Consider the following 21,586-nt stretch of genomic DNA (forward strand, 5'->3'; position numbering starts at 1 on the left):
TAGCGACTTGTCCAGGGTGTACCCCGCCTTCCGCCCGATTGTAGCATGAGATAGGCGCCAGCGCCCCCCGCGACCCCGAAAGGGAATAAGCGGTAGAAAATGGATGGATGGTTTGTTGGAAGGCTTCACAGTGGAAGAGGGGTTAGTGCGTCTGCCTCACAATACGAAGGTCCTGCAGTCCTGGGTTCAAATCCAGGCTCGGGATCTTTCTGTGTGGAGTTTGCATGTTCTCCCCGTGAATGCGTGGGTTCCCTCCGGGTACTCCGGCTTCCTCCCACCTCCAAAGACATGCACCTGGGGATAGGTTGATTGGCAACACTAAATTGGCCCTAGTGTGTGAATGTGAGTGTGAGTGTTGTCTGTCTATCTGTGTTGGCCCTGCGATGAGGTGGCGACTTGTCCAGGGTGTACCCTGCCTTCCGCCCGATTGTAGCTGAGATAGGCGCCAGCGCCCCTTGCGACCCCGAAAGGGAATAAGCGGTAGAAATGGATGGATGGATGGTTTGTTGGAAGGCTTCACGGTGGCAGAGGGGTTAGTGCGTCTGCCTCACAATACGAAGGTCCTGCAGTCCTGGGTTCAAATCCAGGCTCGGGATCTTTCTGTGTGGAGTTTGCATGTTCTCCCCGTGACTGCGTGGGTTCCCTCCGGGTACTCCGGCTTCCTCCAAAGACATGCACCTGGGGATAGGTTGATTGGCAACACTAAATTGGCCCTAGTGTGTGAATGTGAGTGTGAATGTTGTCTGTCTATCTGTGTTGGCCCTGCGATGAGGTGGCGACTTGTCCAGGGTGTACCCCGCCTTCCGCCCGATTGTAGCTGAGATAGGCGCCAGCGCCCCCCGCGACCCCGTAAGGGACAAGCGGTAGAAAATGGATGGATGGTTTGTTGGATTGATAAAAAAAAAAAAAAAAAAGATTTTTTTTTTTTTTTTTAATGAGAATCGATTTTGAATCGCACAACATTGGAATCGCGATTCGTATTTGTATCGATTTTTTTTTTTTTTTTTCCCCCACACCCTTAATATGTACTATAAGTGTTCCTTTTTTTTTCAGCCATGTTTTGCAGCCAGGCGTCTTGTGCAACTCCTGTGCCAGTAAATACAGGAAGTTTTGCACCCTTTATTCTTCTCTATGATGACATGGATTAGATGTAGCCATGCAATCATTCCTTGCTGAAAAAAACAAAAAAAAAAAAAAAAAAGCAAACACATCTTTTTTTATTGCCGGACTAATGTGCTTTAATACGCACCTGCAGCACTTGTATGTCAGGTCATGGCGGCCCTGGGCTCAAGTGCCGCCCTGTTGGAAGGAGTCAGCAATGCGACAACAGGGCGTGTGAACTGTGGGGCGACAACAGTTGGACGTGTCATGTTGCACTCATGCACGTTATTTGCATAGAACTTGATTGATGCTCAATTCTGGCGTAATCACCACACCAGCCGGAGCATTAGGTACACTTATTTTAATATCATGCATATTCCTATGGTTGCTGGTGCACAACTGCATTGCATGGTTTAGCCTCAGTGCAATATATTGTTCCCTTTATGCACGGATTTGCCTCGTGCACGATACTGTTGCTGGTATTTTTTTTTTTTTTTTGCAGCTGTAGGCATGTTTTCTGCTGCATAGCTACGTTCTCGTCCAAGGTTTTGAACGGACATGTTTGCCAGGTCACGGGAAGGCTTTCAGTCCTCTTACTTCATCCTGCACAGAGGAAGCGCAGGCTATTTTTAACCGTACATGCACACTCGGTTTGGACGCCCGTCGCCCTATTTTAGTCTTACAGCTCCGATCTGCCTAGTGTTTGGCCCACAGGATCGAAAATATTAGCCAAAATTTACTCCCCCCCCCTACCTCCCTTTCACATTTGATCTCGCCGGCGGGGGTTTTACCGAATCACACTTCCTCCTGACTGCTGTGGTGTGACTCACTACAAGTTAAAAGTTTTTTAACTGTCCCGGTGCTTTTTCTTGCTCCTGTTGAAAGCACTTTAAACCGGTTTTTTGTCTGAACTGGACTGCAGCAAGTCATAATTTCCAAGCAACAGCACGCCGATGTTGGGAAATGTCGAGCTGTTTTTCCCTGTGCAAGGTCCGCTTGTTGTGTCATTCTCTGCAGGGAAGTCCCGATGGCTGCTGGTTTAAAAAAAATAAATAAATAAAATAAAAATAAGTGTGTTTATGAATGAACTCTTGTCACGGATTCAAGCCAAAAAGCCAACCCCAAACTACAGCACCGCACGGGCTGCTCAATAATGGCATTAAAAATGTATAATTTAGGTTGGGGTTGCTTGAAGATGCATCGGATTGATTCTCTTTTTGGGTTTTCATAGCAGTTTTGATTAGTCACTGGGGCCGCCCCTCCTCCTGTTGTCCAACTCCCAGTTTCACAACAGATTGAAGCCATCAACATGCCCCCATGAGCTGCAAAAAACAACTGTAATTTGCATGCTGGGCCCATAGCTGGTGCTGATAGGCCGATTAAAGGGATGTGCCGATCCATCGGCCACCAATCAGTATCGGCCGATATTCTTGACAAATGACACCGTATTTCCTTGAATTGCCGCCAAAGGCATGCGGTAAATTTAGGCCTGCGCTTATAAATTTGAGTGTGATGTAAGGATACTATCATGAAAAGCACATTTAATAAAAAAAACTTTATTACGGTCTTACTTTTACTTATAAATGAAGTCCATGCACAGCTCCTTCTGATCAAAAGCATCGATAACTTTTTTATAGAAGTCTTCCTTATCTTTCTTCAGTTTTAAAAGTCTCTCTGTCTCGATGGAGATCTTCCTTTATTACCTCCTGCTTCGATTGAAAGTCCAGTTTAGAAAACTGTTTTATTTTAGATATGTAATCCTCCATGTTAAAAGTGCAAGTGAGAGGAAAAAATGAACGATCGCTGCTCACTCTTGCTGCTTGTTGTCATTTCTTCTGCAGTCGAGTAGTCGCAGGTAGGATCAATAGCGCCCTCTACCACCATTTAATGACTCATATTTGACACACGCAGCTACGGTAAATTAATAAAACATAGCTGCTTACTGTTCTTTTTAGCATATTCAATATGAAAAACAAAGAAAACAATTTGAAGTAGTCTTTATTTTTAAGTTATCGTGCTGTGATTTTACCAGTCCGGCCCACTTTGAAGTATATTTTTCTCCATGTGGCCCCTGATCTAAAATGAGTTTGAAACTCCTGAAGTACAGTGTCAGTACATGGTGGATAAAAACTTTTTTTTTGTTTGTTTTTCTTATAGTTTGCAAACACAAACAATAAGAGACGATAGTAGTTTTTGCTTTTGTTTTGTCATTTTGCACAATTGACTTTTTTATGTAATAAAAAGGAAAAAAATAAATAATGTAGATATTAATTGATATTTTTACACCATCATCCTGTGTATTGTCTGATTGCGGTTGTGAATAAAAAATTGTTTTCCTGATCCTGAAAACTAACTACTTGATATTGTAAGGATCAATACTTGAACTAGTATCAAACAAAACTAATGTAAAGTATCCAAACAACAGAATAATTGACTGTTTAAGACACTTTAACACAGGGGTAGGGAACCTATGGCTCGCGAGCCAGATGTGGCTCTTTTGATGACTCCGATAAATTCGAGCTGACATTGCTTAACACGATAAGTAATGAATAATTACACTTGTAATCACAATGTTATAAATAACGTTCAAAATATAAAACATTTTCATGCTTTCTTAGGTTCACAAAGTTGCGTTAATGGTAAGAAGTTATTTATTTATTATTCAGACCACCAAGCACCGACATGAGAGCCTGTTTCAGGGTTACAATATTGTGTTATTTTTCTATAAGTCTTTCAGTTGCTTTCCAACAATTGTCTTTTTCTTTTTCGTTCTCACTCGTGCTCTGGCTCCAGCCCCAACCCCGTCTCTCCTCCTGGCTAATGCTTATACCAGGTGATTAGATAAAAGGCCCAGGTGGGCCTCCTACGCTCCTGTCGCTGATTTCGAGGCCGGTCCTGGCAACACCCCGTTTTGCCGCAGGCCACGCCCCCTCCACAGTTAGCTTCAGAATAACAATGGTATTACAAAGAATAAGAGACCTATAGTACTCTAGAAATGTTGGTCTTACTTAAAAATGCACGCTTTTAGTTGTGTTCAGTGTTAACAAAAATATTATATGGCTGTTACGTAAATATATTTTAAAATATTTGGCTTCTTGGCTCTTATCAGCCAAAAAAGGTTCCCGACCCCTGTTTTAACAGAAGGGTACATAGAACCATGTTTCAACAAAGTAACCAGATTGTAACAGTCAACTAACAAGAAAAGTAATTGTAGTTTAGAGTAGTGGTCCCCAACCTTTTTGTATCCACGGACCGGTCAACGCTTAATAATTTGTCCCGCGGCCCGGGTGGGGGGGGGATGTCCTTTTTATTTTATTTATTAATTTTTTTTTCTTTGTCATGAAAAAGGGAGTTTTTTTGTGGTTGGTGCATTAATTGTAAGTGTATATTGTGTTTTTTATGTTGATTTAATACATTTTTTTTTAATTTTTTTTTTTAAATAAAAATTTATAAAAAAAAATTCTGCGGCCTGGTACCAATCGGGCCACGGCCCGGTGGTTGGGGACCACTGGTTCAGACAAAATTATACAACAGGAAATGACGCAAAATGTTACCGCATAGGTCAGTTATATAGATTTAAGGCTATATAATTCACGGTTTGTTATTCGCTCTCTTGCATATTCCTGGTTTCCTTTTCTCTGCTTTAAATCATAAGTAATGTTTCTTTACTATCGTATGCTATGGTAACCTAAATAAAAAAATGGTTTGATGCTTTTATCTACAAACTTCGTTTCCGTATGAGTTGGGAAATTGTGTTAGATGTAAATATAAACAGAATACAATGATTTGCAAATCCTTTTCAACCCATATTTAGTTGAATATGCTACAAAGACAAGATATTTGATGTTAAAACTCATAAACATTTTTTTATTTTTTTTGCAAATCATTAACTTCAGGAATTTGATGCCAGCAACACGTGACAAAGAAGTTGGGAAAGGTGGCAATAAATACTGATAAAGTTGAGGAATTCTCATCAAACACTAATATGGAACATCCCACAGGTGTGCCATGATTGGGTATAAGAGCAGCTTCCATGAAATGCTAAGTAATTCACAAACAAGGATGGGGTGAGGGTCACCACTTTGTAAGCAAATTGTCAAACAGCTTTAGAACAACATTTCTCAACGAGCTATTGCAAGGAATTTAGGGATTTAACCATCTACGGTCCGTAAAATCATCAAAAAGTTCAGAGAATCTGGAGAAATCACTGCACTTAAGCGATCTTTTTACGTACTTTTGATCCCTCAGGCGGCACTGCATCAAAAACAGACATCAGTGTGTAAAGGATATCACCACATGGGCTCAGGAACACTTCATAAAACCACTGTGAGTAACTACAGTTGGTCGCTACATCTGTAAGTGCAAGTTAAAACTCTGCTATGCAAAGCGAAAGCCGTTTATCAACAATATCCTGAAATGCCGCCGGCTTGGCTGGGCCCGAGCTCATCTAAGATGGACTGATGCAAAGTGGAAAGGTGTTCTGTGGTCTGACGAGTCCACATTTCAAATTATATCTGCAAACAGTGAAGTGAAGTGAATTATGTTTATATAGCGCTTTTCTCTAGTGACTCAAAGCGCTTTACATAGTGAAACCCAATATCTAAGTTACATTTAAACCAGTGTGGGTGGCACTGGGAGCAGGTGGGTAAAGTGCCTTGCCCAAGGACACAACGGCAGTGACTAGAATGGCAGAAGCGGGAATCGAACCTGCAACCCTCAAGTTGCTGGCACGGCCACTCTACCAACCGAGCTAAGCAGAGGTCGTGGTGTCCTCCAAAACAAAGAGGAAAATAACCATCCGGATTGTTCTAGGCGCAAAGTTCAAAAGCCAGCATGTGTGATGGTATGGGGGTGTATTAGTGGCCAAGGCATGGGTAACTTACACATCTGTGAAGGCGCCATTAATGCTGAAAGGTACATACAGGTTTTGGAGCAACATATGTTGTCATCCATGCAACGTTATCATGGACGCCCCTGCTTATTTCAGCAAGACAAGTGTTACAACAGTGTGGTTTCGTAAAAAAAGAGTGCGGGTACTTTCCTGGCCCGCCTGCAGTCCAGACCTGTATCCCATGGAAAATGTGTGGCGCATTATGAAGCGTAAAATACGACAGCAGAGACACCGGACTATTGAACGACTGAAGCTCTACGTAAAACAAGAATGGGAAAGAATTCCACTTTCAAAGCTTCAATAATTAGTTTCCTCAGTTCCCAAACGTTTATTGAGTGTTGTTAAAAGAAAAGTTGATGTAACCCAGTGGTGAACATGCCCTTTCCCAACTACTTTGGCATGTATTGCAGCCATAAAATTCTAAGTTTATTATTATGTGCAAAAAAAAAAAATCATATATGTTGTCTTTGTAGTGCATTCAACTGAATATGGGTTGAAAAGGATTTGCAAATCATTGTATTCTGTTTATATTTACATCTAACACAATTTCCCAACTCATATGGAAACGGGGTTTGTAAGATGCTGTCTCACAAATCATTTCACTCAATATTTCCCACAGAGGAAATTGCTGCCCGCTCCATTTCAGTAACAATCGAGCCTTTATTACCTCAGAAAATTTACCATATTTACAAATACAGATATTGGCAGGTATGATTTTAGCGTTCTGCAGGCTGTGATATGTGACTGCTTTTCTCTCCCAGGGAAGAAGAAGAGCGCAGGGCTGAGGCTGGCCAAAGAAGTGTTTGCACAGCCCGCACCCGCCGTAGCAGCGTAAGATATGAATACATCTCATATTGTATTGAAAGTGCTTAGTATAAATAGACAAGCTGAATAAGATAGTTACATTTCACTGAGATCCAATAAATGATCCAAAATTCAGCCTTTCTCAAGATGATGCCCTTCTATATCCCTGCTAACTACATTCACAGGTAATTAGGTACGATTTAAAAGTAACAATGTCTTAACAAAATAATTTTTTCCTGGAATTCACGATAGCCGTTGTTGTCTCTGTGTTGTCTTTACTTTAGCATTCATGCAAATCTGTTATCTCAAAAAGGGAAATCAAGTGCCCGACGTCAACATAACGCAACCGTTTCCTCTGTGCAGGCCCCCCCGGGATCTGGACTCTAAAGCGTGCGTCACAATCGGAGACAAGGTAATGTCCGAGCTTCTCTTATTCTGTTGTTCCTCTGCTGTTCTTTGAGCTAAGTTCACTATCAATCAATCAAAGTTTATTTATATAGCCTAGGGCTTGGCGATATGGCCATTTTTTAATTTCTCGATATTTTTAGGCCATGTCACGATACACGATATATATCTCCATATTTTGCCTTAGCCTTGAATGAACACTTGATGCATATAATCACAGCAGTATGATGATTCTATGTGTCTACATTAAAACATTCTTGTTCATACTGCATTAATATACGCGCTTTTTAAACTTTCATGCAGAGAAGGAAATCACAACTACCGTATTTCCTCGAATTGCAGCCTGGAAACTAACCTCTTCTCACCCCGGCGCTTACCAAAGGCATGCGGTAAATTTAGGCCCGCGCTTAAAAATTTGAGTGTGATGTAAGGATACCATCATGAAAAGCACATTTAATAAAAAAAAAAGTAATTATGGTCTTACCTTTACTTATAAATGAAGTCCATGCGCAGCTCTTTCTGATCAAAAGGATCGATAACTTGTTTATAGAAGTCATCCTTATCTTTCTTCAGTTTTAAAAGTCTGTCTCGATGGAGATCTTCCTTTATTACCTCCTGCTTCGATTGAAAGTCCAGTTTAGAAAACTGTTTTATTTTAGATATGTAATCCTCCATGTTAAAAGTGCAAACAAGAGGAAAAAAATAAACACACGCTGCTGACTCTTGCTGCTTGTTGTCACTTCTTCTGCAGAAGGATCACTAGCGCCCTCTACCACCAGGAGGCGGGAGTCATTTAATGACTCATATTTGACACATGCAGCTACGGCATGGGTGTCAAACTCTGGCCCATGGCCCGCCATGTAATTTATTTTGGCCCTTGAGACAATATTAAATTAACATTAGAGCTGGCCCGCCGGTGTTATACAGCGGCGGTGCATTCACCGCTAATTCTAATACTTGCCAACCCTCACGATTTTCCCCCAAAAAATCTACCGGACAACAATATTGGCGGCGTGCCTTAAAGGTACTGCTTTCAGCGTCCTCTAAAACCTGCCGTCATGTCCACTTTTCTGCCATACAATCAGTGTGCCGGCCCAGTCACGTAATATATGCGGATTCTACACACACACACAAGTGAATGCAAGGCATACTTGGTCAACAGCCATACAGGTCACACAGAGGGTGGCCGTATAAACAACTTTAACACTGTTACAAATATGCACCACACTGTGAACCCACACCAAACAAGAATGACAAACACATTTTGTGAGAACATCCGCACTGTAACACAACATCAACACAACAGAACAAATACCCAGACCCCCTTGCAGCACTAACTCTTTCGGGACGCTACAATATACACCCCCGCTACCAACAAAACTCGATTTGCTTGTTCAATATTCAATGCAAAACTTGTTTGGGTCCCTATTAAAAGGTTAAGTTGTTCAACTTTGGCCCGTGGCTTTGTTCAGTTTAGAATTTTGGCCCACTCTGTATTTGAGTTTGACACCCCTGAGCTACGGTATGAATAAAAAAACCTCGCTGATTACTGTTCTTTTTAGCATATTTAATAGCTTGGACCTTAAATCCTTTTGAATAGCTCTTAATCTTCTTCCCTTTATGCGATTTCAAAATATTGAAATCAGCCTCCTCCATTTTGAAAATGATGACAGGTGAAGTGTCACTCGTGACGTGACGAATTTGACCCGGCGGAAATTCTAGACATGCGCTAGAGATGCGCGGATAGGCAATTATATCATCCGCAACCGCATCACCAAAGTCGTCATCCACCCGCCGTCCAGCCGAACCAACATTTTATCAGAACCGCAACCGCCCGCCCCCCGCCCGTTGATTTACATCAGAGGTCGGCCACCTTTACCACTCAAAGAGCTATCCAAGCACGTTAAACAGACTGAAGAAGACAATGGGAGCCGCTAACGTCCATCCATCCATCATCTTCCGCCTATCCGAGGTCGGGTCGCGGGGGCAACAGCCTAAGCAGGGAAACCCAGACTTCCCTCTCCCCAGCCACTTCGTCTAGCTCTTCCCGGGTGATCCCGAGGCGTTCCCAGGCCAGCCGGGAGACATAGTCTTCCCAACATGTCCTGGGTCTTCCCCGTGGCCTCCTACCGGTTGGACGTGCCCTAAACACCTCCCTAGGCAGGCGTTCGGGTGGCATCCTGACCAGATGCCCGAACCACCTCATCTGGCTCCTCTCGATGTGGAGGAGCAGCGGCTTTACTTTGAGTTCCTCCCGGATGGCAGAGCTTCTCACCCTATCTCTAAGGGAGAGCCCCGCCACACGGCGGAGGAAACTCATTTCGGCCGCTTGTACCCGTGATCTTATCCTTTCGGTCATGACCCAAAGCTCATGACCATAGGTGAGGATGGGAACGTAGATCGACCGGTAAATTGAGAGCTTTGCCTTCCGGCTCAGCTCCTTCTTCACCACAACGGATCGATACAACGTCCGCATTACTGAAGACGCCGCACTGATCCGCCTGTCGATCTCACGATCCACTCTTCCCTCTTCCGTGAACAAGACTCCTAGGTACTTGAACTCCTCCACTTGGGGAAGGGTCTCCTCCCCAACCCGCAGATGGCATTCCACCCTTTTCCGGGCGAGAACCATGGACTTGGACTTGGACCCGCTAATGTACTCGTGAATATTCAATGATGTTCATCCTGATGACAAGAATGAGGGCGTGCTGTGTAGTCATTTGCCGCTAGTGGGGTGTATAAAATAGTCAGGAAGTGTCATGGATGCAAAGGATTCTGGGTATTTGTTGTGTTGCGTTTATGTTGTGTTACTGGGAGGATGTTTTCCCGAAATGTGTTGGTCATTCTTGTTTGGTGTGGCTTCACAACATGGCGCATATTACTAAGAGTGTTAAAACTGTTTATATCACAACCATTAGTGTACTCTGTGTCACCCAGTATGCCTTGCAGTCGTGTGCGTGTGTCTGCGGAAGCCGCACACAACACGTTGCTGGACTGACAAGCAGATCGTACATGCTGTAGAAGGCGACAAAGCCAATGGCTTCATAGCACGCCCTAGTACTTACTAACCGGGTGTCTGCCGGAAGTCATTCTAGAGAATGTTTGCGTCTCCTTTTGTCTTCTTCGCTTTGTGACGCGGGTCCTAAATGGCTCTTTGAATGGTAAAGGATACCGATCCCTGAACCGTGTATATCAAATATTTCCGAATGGTTCAAAGGCCACCCGCCCGAATATATAATTAAAATCTATTTTTCGTCATGTCACCCGCCCGACCCACGGTTTACCCGCGGACTCCGCGGATGAGACCGCAAACCGCGCATCTCTAACATGCGCTAATAAAAATAATATTTTGCGAAACGAGTTTCACCCAGCGTTAATCCTGAGCCGGCGGTAATGCTAAGCATGCGCTAATTGGAGGGACTGGAGGAGATGCGGATGAGAGGACAGGACTGCAGAGTTAGGAGGGACTGGAGGAGATGCGGATGAGGGGGACAGGACTGCGGAGCTAGCACTGAGCTACTGGGACGGAGAGGCTTCGTGGTGTCTTGGCTGGGTGAGCAGGTGTCGGACACCTCAGTCACCTTGGACGTATCCTCGCTCATCCATGCGGACTGGACACTGGCCGAGAGTGGAGTCGGCTGTCTTGGTTGCTTTGTTGGGTCTGCTCCTGTCTCTGGCCATGCTCCCTCCACCCCAGCGGACGATGGCGTGGAACACCACAGAGGCCACCACAGTGGATATGTTTCTTTTACTTTTTATTCATAGCTAGTATGTAGAAGTGTCTGCTTGTATCTGCTGCTTTAATGTCTTTAATGTCCTCTGTGTTCTTTGATGTTTGATGTTTCCCTCTTAAACACATGGAAGAGGGATGTGTACCATGGCTATGAGTTTTTTTTGGGGTTTTTTCTTCCCTTGGCCTCAGTCTGCACCTCCTCTCCAGGGCCCAGGCTAAGACCGATTTTTTCATTTTATTTTAATCTTCTATTTTTTTTGGAAGCCGGCAGACCAGTCAGCGATCCTGTTCTGTCTCCCTGTAATGTTTGTCTAAACTTGAATGGGATTGTGCTGAAAATTTTAATTTTCCTGACGGAATAAATAAAGTACTATCTAATCTAATCTAATTATTTTACGAAACGAGTTTGACCCGGCAGTAATTCCAGGCAGGCGCATACCATATACCCGGCGGCAATTCAAGAAAATACGGTAATTCTCTAGCAGGTGACATTTCAAATGATGCTCCACATTAGCACTTATGCTACTTTTTGTAGCAACGCTTTTGCCCCGCACTTGACAAATTACTGTTGTCTGTTCGACATCTTCCCGCTTGAAGCCAAACCCCGTGCTGATTTTCTTGGGAATTAATTCTTCCTTCATTTGTTACCAGATCCGAACCTTCTTTCTCTCGTATTACCACTCGCACCTCAGCTAACACTACCCATGCCGCTACCTCTCTGCTCCGCGAGGGCGTATACGTATGTGACGTATGTAAGAAGGTGCGCTTGTTTTACGGGAGACAAGAAAGAGTGATAAAATCAAGTTGTGAGAACGAATACTCCAATATCACGAATCATTGTGACAGTCTTAAGCCGTCATCGCTCGGGTTCAGTACACCACCAAGGAAGGACATGCTTTCGAGCAGGTTTGACTCTTTTACTTTCAATCAACGCGTCTCTTGCCGGGTTGCTTTTCAGCCATTCCGTCCGCCGCTCGCTCCTCGCTCTCGTTGTCGTGCGCTCAGTCTCTCCTCTCCATCTCTCTCCGATCGCTCTTGATCCGCTCATGCAGGCTCTCCAACTCCTCTTTTGAGCTCTCCTCCTTCTCCCCTTTTATACAGCAGGAGGAGATGAGGTGATTGTGTGCAGGTGTGTGTGCCACCCACCTGATTCAAATTGTGGCGGCGTCGCTCCCAGCAAGCCCCGCCTCTCTGCTCCGCCGCATCCTCCGCCTCCTTGCCGTCGGCCCGTTGGCTCCGCCTCTCCACAGTCCATTTTCTATATCGTACAGAGACGAACCGGCGATATATTGAGTATATCAATATATATCGCCCAGCCCTAATATAGTACTAAATCACAAGTGTCTCAAAGGGCTGCACAAGCCACAACGACATCCTCGGCTCAAATCCCACATCAGGGCAAGGAAAACCCTCAACCCATTGGGATACAATGAGAAACCTTGGAGGGGACTGCAGATGTGCTGTCAATATGTCAATATAGGTATAGCTCGGTTGGTAGAGCGGCTGTGCCAGCAACTTGAGGGTTGCAGGTTCGATCCCCGCTTCCGCCATCCTAGTCACTGCCGTTGTGTCCTCGGGCAATTAAGACACTTTACCCACCTGCTCCCAGTGCCACCCACACTGGTTTAAATGTAAATATTAGATATTGGGTTTCACTATGTAAAACGCTTTGAGTCACTAGAGAAAAAGCGCTATATAAATATAATTCCCTTCACAAATTCACTTCATTTTATAGATTTCTATCCACAGAAGTTGAGTCAACACTCAGCCATTATTGAAGGAATCGCTGGCAATGCCTTCGGCGAGCATTGTGGCGATGGCATCATGGTCTGGGGTTGCATGAGCGCTGCCTGCTTTGGGAGCGACTGTGTATGAATGTGTTCTGCTTTCCAGAACTTTGTGGTGAAGGCGGATGACTTGGAGGAGATTTCCGAACTGGGGAGGGGAGCGTACGGCGTGGTGCACCAGATGAGACACATGCCCAGCGGCGTCATCATGGCCGTCAAGGTAGGCCGTTTTGCGTCCGCGGTAAACATCGGCATCAGGCGGGGGATGTAGCGACTCAGTCGGTGATGTTTGGGCTCCGCAGAGGATCCGAGCCACGGTAAACACGCTGGAGCAGAAGAGGCTCCTGATGGACCTGGACATCTCCATGAGGACGGTGGACTGCTTCTTCACCGTCACTTTCTACGGCGCCCTCTTCAGAGAGGTGAGTACCCTCGAGCCAAGTCGGGACGCTTCCAAACGCTCTGAACTGCTTAGGGGGATGTTTGGATCTGCATGGAGTTGATGGACACCTCGTTGGATAAGTTCTACAAGAAGGTGATCGAGAAAGGAAAAACCATCCCTGAGGACATCCTGGGCAAGATCACAGTAGCTGTAAGTTCTATTTTGCGTTGGGTCATGTTAAAACGGGGGTGTCCAAACTTTTTCCACTGAGTGCCCATCCATCCATCCATCCATCCATCATCTTCCGCTTATCCGAGGTCGGGTCGCGGGGGCAGCAGCCTAAGCAGGGAAGCCCGGACTTCCCTCTCCCCAGCCACTTCGTCTAGCTCTTCCCGGGGGATCCCGAGGCGTTCCCAGGCCAGCCGGGAGACATAGTCTTCCCAACGTGTCCTGGGTCTTCCCCGTGGCCTCCTACCAGCTGGACGTGCCCTAAACACCTCCCTCGGGAGGCGTTCGGGTGGCATCCTGACCCGTGATCTTGTCCTTTCGGTCATGACCCAAAGCTCATGACCATAGGTGAGGATGGGAACGTAGATCGACCGGTAAATTGAGAGCTTTGCCTTCCGGCTCAGCTCCTTCTTCACCACAACGGATCGGTACAACGTCCGCATTACTGAAGACGCCGCACCGATCCGCCTGTCGATCTCACGATCCACTCTTCCCCCACTCGTGAACAAGACTCCTAGGTACTTGAACTCCTCCACTTGGGGCAGGGTCTCCTCCCCAACCCGGAGATGGCACTCCACTCTTTTCCTGAGTGCCGCAGACTGAAAAATCAAAGGAAGCAGGGGCCATTTTGACATTTTCTTTTTATTTTAAAAACCAATACAATATATGTATAACCAATAGACATTTAAGCCTCCACTCAGGCTTGATCCCGGGGACCCCCAAAGGGTTTTGGTAAAAAAAAATGTAGTATTATTTTATTTTGTTATTATTCAAGTTTTAAATCTCCAGATCAACATTAGGTCCATCTGTCAATATCCATCCATCCATCCATTTTCTACTGCTTATTCCCTTTTTGGGGTCACGGGGGGCGCTGGCGCCTATCTCAGCTACATTTGGGCGGAAGGCGGGGTACACCCTGGACAAGTCGCCACCTCATCGCAGGGCCAACACAGATAGACAGACAACATTCACACTCACATTCACACACTAGGGCCAATTTAGTGTTGCCAATCAACCTATCCCCAGGTGCATGTCTTTGGAAGTGGGAGGAAGCCGGAGTACCCGGAGGGAACCCACGCAGTCACGGGGAGAACATGCAAACTCCACACAGAAAGATCCGACCCTGGATTTGAACCCAGGACTGCAGGACCTTCGTATTGTGAGGCAGACGCACTAACCCCTCTGCCACCGTGAAGCCCTTCAATATCCATCCATCCATCCATCCATTTTCTACCGCTTATTCCCTTTTGGGGTCGCAGGGGGCGCTGGCGCCTATCTCAGCTACAATCGGGCGGAAGGCGGGGTACACCCTGGACAAGTCGCCACCTCATCGCAGGGCCAACACAGATAGACCCTTGTGTTAAATGTTATTTTATTACAAAATAATTCTCCACAAAGAAAATACTCAAGTCAAGTAATTTTAAAAATTAGCAATCAATTATTAAAATCTCTAATTAATAGATCTAAACTTTTTTTTAATCTCACCTAAAAATGCTGAGAAAAGCCCTCAACTTGAGGTATGTTCAATATAAATTAATTACGTTATTATAAAGATAGGTATATATATATATATAGAAAAATTGGCTTCATGAAGTCATCGTTTTTAACAAACTTGAACAAACTATCGGTGTTGGCCCTGTGATGAGGTGGCGACTTGTCCAGGGTGTACGCCGCCTTCTGCCCGAATGCAGCTCAGATAGGCTCCAGCACCCCCCGCAACCCTGAAAGGGACAAGCGGGAGAAAATGAATGGATGGATGAACAAATGTAGTTTATTGTATTAGAATAAAACATGAGGCCAACATAAAGTGTTGATAAAAAAAAAAAAAAGAAAATTATGTTTTAAAGTAGTGAATGTTGATAATATTTAGAAGAAAAAAAAAGTGCTAGCATGTGTTACTAATACAGTACCCCCGTGTTTATCGCTGGTAATTGGTTCCGGTAAATTAATTTCTATGAGTTGACATTTTTTAGAGTGAAACCATTAAAAAGTGTTTATTATCTTCCAAGTATTTTTTATTAAATTTTATGAAAACCCTCAAGACATGGAATTACAGCCTTTAGTCACCTTTTCACTCAGTTAGGGTTGTAGGGTATGCTAGCACTTAAAAAGTACCGCGGTACTAATGAGTTAAAACTAGTACAATACTACAATTGAAAAATACCTGTACGTTTTAATTTTTTTCAGTTGCGTGCTGCTGTGCACGTAAAGTGTGTCAGCATGCACACACACACACAGAGCGCATACAAGCAGAAACAGAGTGGAGAGAAAGAATGGCAAAACAAAGTTAACTGTACTGGTTAATAAAGAGGGTGGGTGAAGCGCAATATGGAGGTATTTTAGCTTTTGAAGTCACGATAAAGGTGACGTTTTAAACATGGAAGCGCCTTTCTGCAAGCGGTGCTTTAAAACATGCCTCACCTGTGCTATAATCAATCAATCAATCAATGTTTACTTATATAGCCCTAAATCACTAGTGTCTCAAAGGGCTGCACAAACCAGTACGACATCTGACAATGATGACTATGAGAACCTTGGAGAGGAGGAACGCAATGGATGTCGAGCGGGTCTAACATGATACTGTGAAAGTTCAATCCACAATGGATCCAACACAGTCGCGAGAGTCCAGTCCAAAGCGGATCCAACACAGCAGCGAGAGTCCCGTTCACAGCGGAGCCAGCAGGAAACCATCCCAAGCGGAGGCGGATCAGCAGCGCAGAGATGTCCCCAGCCGATACACAGGCGAGCAGTACATGGCCACCGGATCGGACCGGACCCCCTCCACAAGGGAGAGTGGGACATAGCAGAAAAAGAAAAGAAACGGCAGATCAACTGGTCTAAAAAGGGAGTCTATTTAAAGGCTAGAGTATACAAATGATTTTTAAGGTGAGACTTAAATGCTTCTACTGAGGTAGCATCTCGAACTTTTACCGGGAGGGCATTCCAGAGTAATACTTCTTACCATTAATGCGACATCTTGAACAGGTGCGATAGAAAACGGATGGTTGGATTAAAATGCATGAGAATGCTTTATAATTTGAACGTTAATTTTAACACTGTGATTACCAGCGGAATTATTCGTTACTTATCGTGTTAAGCAATATCAGTTCAGATTTATCTGAGAGCCAGGTGCAGTCATCAAAAGAGCCACATCTGGCTCTAGAGCCATAGGTTCCCTACCCCTGTGGTAGCCCTTTGCATTAATCAGTACCCAAGAAAGGTTGGTGACCCCTGGTTTACCATCGTCTTTTGCCCTTTACCCACTACTATGATTTTTAAGTGTTTCCCTTCCTCCCCCTTCAGATCGTAAAGGCATTAGAGCACCTGCACAGGAACCTGTCGGTCATACACAGAGGTAAGTGCAGCCAGTGTGCATGCTTTCGTTTTTTTCCAATCCCTAACTCTCTCCCGCCCTCTCCAGATGTGAAGCCCTCCAACGTTCTGATCAACACCGAGGGCCAAGTGAAAATGTGCGACTTCGGCATCAGCGGCCACCTGGTGGACTCTGTAGCCAAGACCATGGATGCCGGCTGCAAACCCTACATGGCGGTAAGATTGGCTTGTGGACGGAGCTCCAGAATTTCAATATAATTGTTTTTTGTTGTTTTTTTTAGTGCCAAAGTAGTTTTTTAAGTGCGGAATGGCTGTGCTTTATTTGCTTTTTAGCCTGAGCGCATCAACCCTGACCTAAACCAGAAGGGCTACAGTGTCAAGTCAGACATATGGAGTCTGGGTATCACAATGGTGAGTCTACTTAGACGTCTAATAGTAATAATTAGAGATGTCTGATAATGTTGTTTTTTTTCTGATACTGTCCAACGGCGGCATAGCTCGGTTGGTAGAGCGGCCGCGCCAGCAACTTGAGGGTTGCAGGTTCAATTCCCGCTTCCGCCATCCTAGTCACTGCCGTTGTGTCCTTGGGCAAGACACTTTACCCACCTGCTCCCAGTGCCACCCACACTGGTTTAAATATTGGGTTTCACTATGTAAAGCGCTATATAAATATAATTCACTTCACTTCACAACTCTTAATTACCGATTCCGATATCAACCGATACTGATATATACAGTCGTAGAATTAACACATTATCATGCCTAATTTAGTTGTGATGCCCCATGTAACTTTACCATGAATTGATTAACGTGGACCCTGACTTAAAGGGGAGCATTATCACAATTTCAAAAGGGTTAAAAACAATAAAAATCAGTTCCCAGTGGCTTGTTGTATTTTTTGAATTTTTTTTTCAAAATTTTACCGGTCCCGGAATATCCCTAAATAAAGCTTTAAAGTGCCTTATTTGAGCTATCTTCGAAACCACTATCCATTTCCCTGTGACGTCATACAGGGCTGCCAATACAAACAACATGGCGGTTACCACAGCAAGATATAGCGACATTAGCTCGGATTCAGACTCGGATTTCAGCGGCTTAAGCGATTCAACAGGTTACGCATGTATTGAAACAGATGGTCGGAGTATGGAGGCAGATAGCGAAAACGAAATCGAAGAAGAAATTGAAACTATTGAGCGAATAGCTATTGACGCTATTCGGCCATAGCGTGGGTGTACCTAATGAAGTGGCCCATAGCATGGCTGCCTTATTAGCATCGCCGGTAAAATGTGCGGACCAAACGATCAGGACTTTCGCATCTTGTGACACTGGAGCAACTTAAATCCGTCGATTGGTAAGTGTTTGTTTCGCATTAAATGTGGGTGTCTAGTTTCAAATGTACATACAGCTAGCGTAAATAGCATCGATTAGCGTAGCATGTTAGCATCGATTAGCGTAGCATGTTAGCATCGATTAGCTGGCAGTCATGCCGTGATGAAATATGTCTGATTAGCACATAAGTCAACAACATCAACAAAACTCACCTTTGTGATTTCGTTGACTTAATCGTTGCAAATGCATCTGCAGGTTATCCATACATCTCTGTGCCATGTCTGTCTTAGCACCGCCGGTCAAATGTGAAGACACTCTGGTACATTCAATGGGGGTCTGGCGGCAGATTTCTTGCCAGTGGTGCAACTTGAATCCCTCCCTGTTAGTGTTGTTACACCCTCCGACAACACACCGACGAGGCATGATGTCTCCAAGGTTCCAAAAAATAGTCGAAAAAACGGAAAATAACAGAGCTGAGACCCGGTGTTTGTAATGTGAAAATGAATATGGCGGGTGTGTTACCTCGGTGACGTCACGTTCTGACGTCATCGCTAAAAGACCGATAAACAGAAAGGCGTTTAATTTGCCAAAATTCACCCATTTAGAGTTCGGAAATCGGTTAAAAAAATACATGGTCTTTTTTCTGCAACATCAAGGTATATATTGACGCTTGCATAGGTTTGGTGATAATGTTCCCCTTTAAAAAAGTTGAAAAACTAATTCGGGTGTTGCCATTTAGTGGTCAAGTTTCAATCAATCAATCAAAAACAAGGTTTTCCATAATAAAAGAATGGGGAAAAAAATGCCAACATGGCACTGCCATATTTATCATTGAAGTCACAAAGTGCATTTAAAAAAAGAAAAAAAAATGCCTCAAAGAAGCAGTTTGGAATTTGGGACATGCTCTCCCTGAGATAATCCTAAAACCCACTACAACTATGGGAAATACTATACTTTAACTTTTACCAAGTGCATTATTATTATTTTTTTTTTTAAACATGCCTCAAAACAACAGCTACAAGACCCGCTCGACATCCATTGCTTTCCTCCTCTCCAAGGTTCTCATAGTCATCATTGTCACCGACGTCCCACTGGGTGTGAGTTTTCCTTGCCCTTATGTGGGCCTACCGAGGATGTCGTGGTGGTTTGTGCAGCCCTTTGAGACACTAGTGATTTATGGCTTTATAAGTAAACATTGATTGATTGATTGAAAAACAATGAAGGCACACAGCTTCCACTAGAGCATGGGTGTCAAACTCTGGCCCGTGGGTCAAATTTGGCCCGCCGTGTAAATTCATTTGGCAAATTAGCATTAGTGCTGGCCCGCCGGTATTATACAGCCGCATTCACCGCTAATACTCATACTTGCCAACCCTCCCGATTTTCCCCGGGAGACTCCCAAAGTTCAGTGCCCCTCTGGAGAATCTCCCGGGGTAACCATTCTCCCGAATTTCTACCGATTGCCACTTGGAGCACAATATTGGTGACGTGCCTTAAAGCGTTCTCTACAACCTGTCGTCACGTCCGCTTTTACTCTATACAAACATGAGTGAATGCATGCATACTTGGTCAACAGCCATACAGGTCACACTAAGGGTGGCCGTATAAAGAACTTTAACACTGTTACAAATATGCGCCACAGTGTGGACCCACACCACACAAGAATGACAAACACATTTCGGGAGAACATGCGCATAAGTCGCATTTTTGGGGGAAATTTTATTTGATGAAATCCAACACCAAGAATAAAAAAAATGTAAAAGGCAATTTAAAATAAATAAAGAATAGTGAACAACAGGCTGAAAAAGTGTACGTTATATGAGGCATAAATAACCAACTGAGAAGATGCTTGGTATGTTAACCTAACATATTATGGTAAGAGTCATTCAAATAACTATAACTTATAGAACATGCTATACGTTTACCCAACAATCTGTCACTCCTAATCGATAAATCCCTTGAAATCTTCTTCCTCGATGTCGCTTCTAAACAACTCTGCCGCTTCCTCTTGTCGTTTTCTGCTGCATATTTCACTACGTCCAGCTTGTAATCTGCAGTACATGATTTCCTTTCCGGTAGCCATTTTAGTTCAGCCCTTCTCAGTTTTTATAAGTTACCGCCAACGATGAAATGATCTATTTAGTAGCATATAGCACAGGGGTCACCAACCTTTTTGAAACCAAGAGCTACTTCTTGGGTACTGATTAATGCGAAGGGCTACCAGTTTGATACACACTTAAATACATTGCCAGAAATAGCCAATTTGCTCAATTTAACTTTAATAAATATATATATACAGTATATATAATATATATATAAAAAAAAGGTATCTCTGTCTGTCATTCCGTCATACATACATATCAGACTTTAGTGGAGGAGGAATTATGGTGCGGGGTTGTTTTTCAGGGCTTAGTTCCAGTGAGGCGGACCAAACACTTTTGGCAACATAGTGTAGATGATGCAACGGAAATAGATGACATAACGCTCTTATTTTGTCAGTACCTCGACGTTCATACCGTCACACTCCTCGGTGGACTTTTTCGCCGCTCGTGCCCGCACTCGACAAAACATGTGCAAGAAGCAGCCATTGTCACAATGCAGAGCCTATACACAAAGTGGAGAAGTAATTTTTTTTCTAGAAGTTACCAGTGATTTCAGATTCAAAATTCAATAGAGGTTACTTTACATAGATTAGAATTCAAATAGTTTAAAAAAATCAAAAAAAGTTACTCGAGCCACTTTGGTTTGGTTTTTCAGGGTCGTGTTATGAAATGATGCATTTGCGAGCGCGACGGGTGCAAAAAAAAAAAAAAAAATGTCAATAAAATGCCCGGTCTTGTTCCTAAATTGATTGGCGTAGGCCAGGGGTCACCAACCTTTTTGAAACCAAGAGCTACTTCTTGGGTACTGATTAATGCGAAGGGCTACCAGTTTGATACACACTTAAATAAATTGCCAGAAATAGCCAATTTGCTCAATTTACCTTTAATAAATAAATCTATACATATAAAAAAAATGGGTATTTCTGTCCGTCATTCCGTCGTACATTTTTTTTGCTTTTACGGAAGGTTTTTTGTCGAAAATAAATGATGAAAAAAAAACACTTAATTGAACGGTTTATAAGAGGAGAAAACACTAAAAAAATGAAGATACATTTTGAAACATAGTTCATATTCAGTTTCGACTCTTTAAAATTCAAAATTCAACCGAAAAAAAATGAAGAAAAAAACTAGCTAGTTTGAATCTTTTTGAAAAAATTAAAAAAATAATTTATGGAACATCATTAGTAATTTTTCCTGATTAAGATTAGTTTTAGAATTTTGATGACATGTTTTAAATAGGTTAAAATCCATTCTGCACTTTGTTAGAATATATAACAAATTGGACCAAGCTATATTTCTAACAAAGATAAATAATTTTTTCTTCTAGATTTTCCAGAACAAAAATTTTAAAATAAATTCAAAAGACTTTGAAATATGATTTAAATGCGATTCTAGAGATTTTATAGATTTGCCGCAATAATTTCTTTGAATTTTAATCATAATAAGTTTGAAGAAATATTTCAAAAATATTCTTCGTCAAAAAAACAGACG

General features: G+C 43.4%; 1 protein-coding gene across 1 annotated transcript in view; it reads left to right on the forward strand.

Annotated features, from left to right (window-relative positions):
• The window catches only part of map2k6 (mitogen-activated protein kinase kinase 6), a 50,605-nt gene that overhangs the window by 21,746 nt on the left and 7,273 nt on the right, over positions 1 to 21,586 (forward strand). The window contains exons 2-9 of the mRNA XM_061884956.1: positions 6,754 to 6,823; positions 7,160 to 7,208; positions 12,828 to 12,941; positions 13,024 to 13,143; positions 13,197 to 13,313; positions 16,635 to 16,686; positions 16,753 to 16,880; positions 16,998 to 17,075. Of these exons, the coding sequence (XP_061740940.1) occupies positions 6,754 to 6,823; positions 7,160 to 7,208; positions 12,828 to 12,941; positions 13,024 to 13,143; positions 13,197 to 13,313; positions 16,635 to 16,686; positions 16,753 to 16,880; positions 16,998 to 17,075 (728 nt within the window). The remainder of the gene's footprint in view (positions 1 to 6,753; positions 6,824 to 7,159; positions 7,209 to 12,827; positions 12,942 to 13,023; positions 13,144 to 13,196; positions 13,314 to 16,634; positions 16,687 to 16,752; positions 16,881 to 16,997; positions 17,076 to 21,586) is intronic.

Source organism: Nerophis ophidion, linkage group LG23 (genome assembly GCF_033978795.1).
Source record: "Nerophis ophidion isolate RoL-2023_Sa linkage group LG23, RoL_Noph_v1.0, whole genome shotgun sequence".
NCBI lineage: Eukaryota > Metazoa > Chordata > Actinopteri > Syngnathiformes > Syngnathidae > Nerophis > Nerophis ophidion.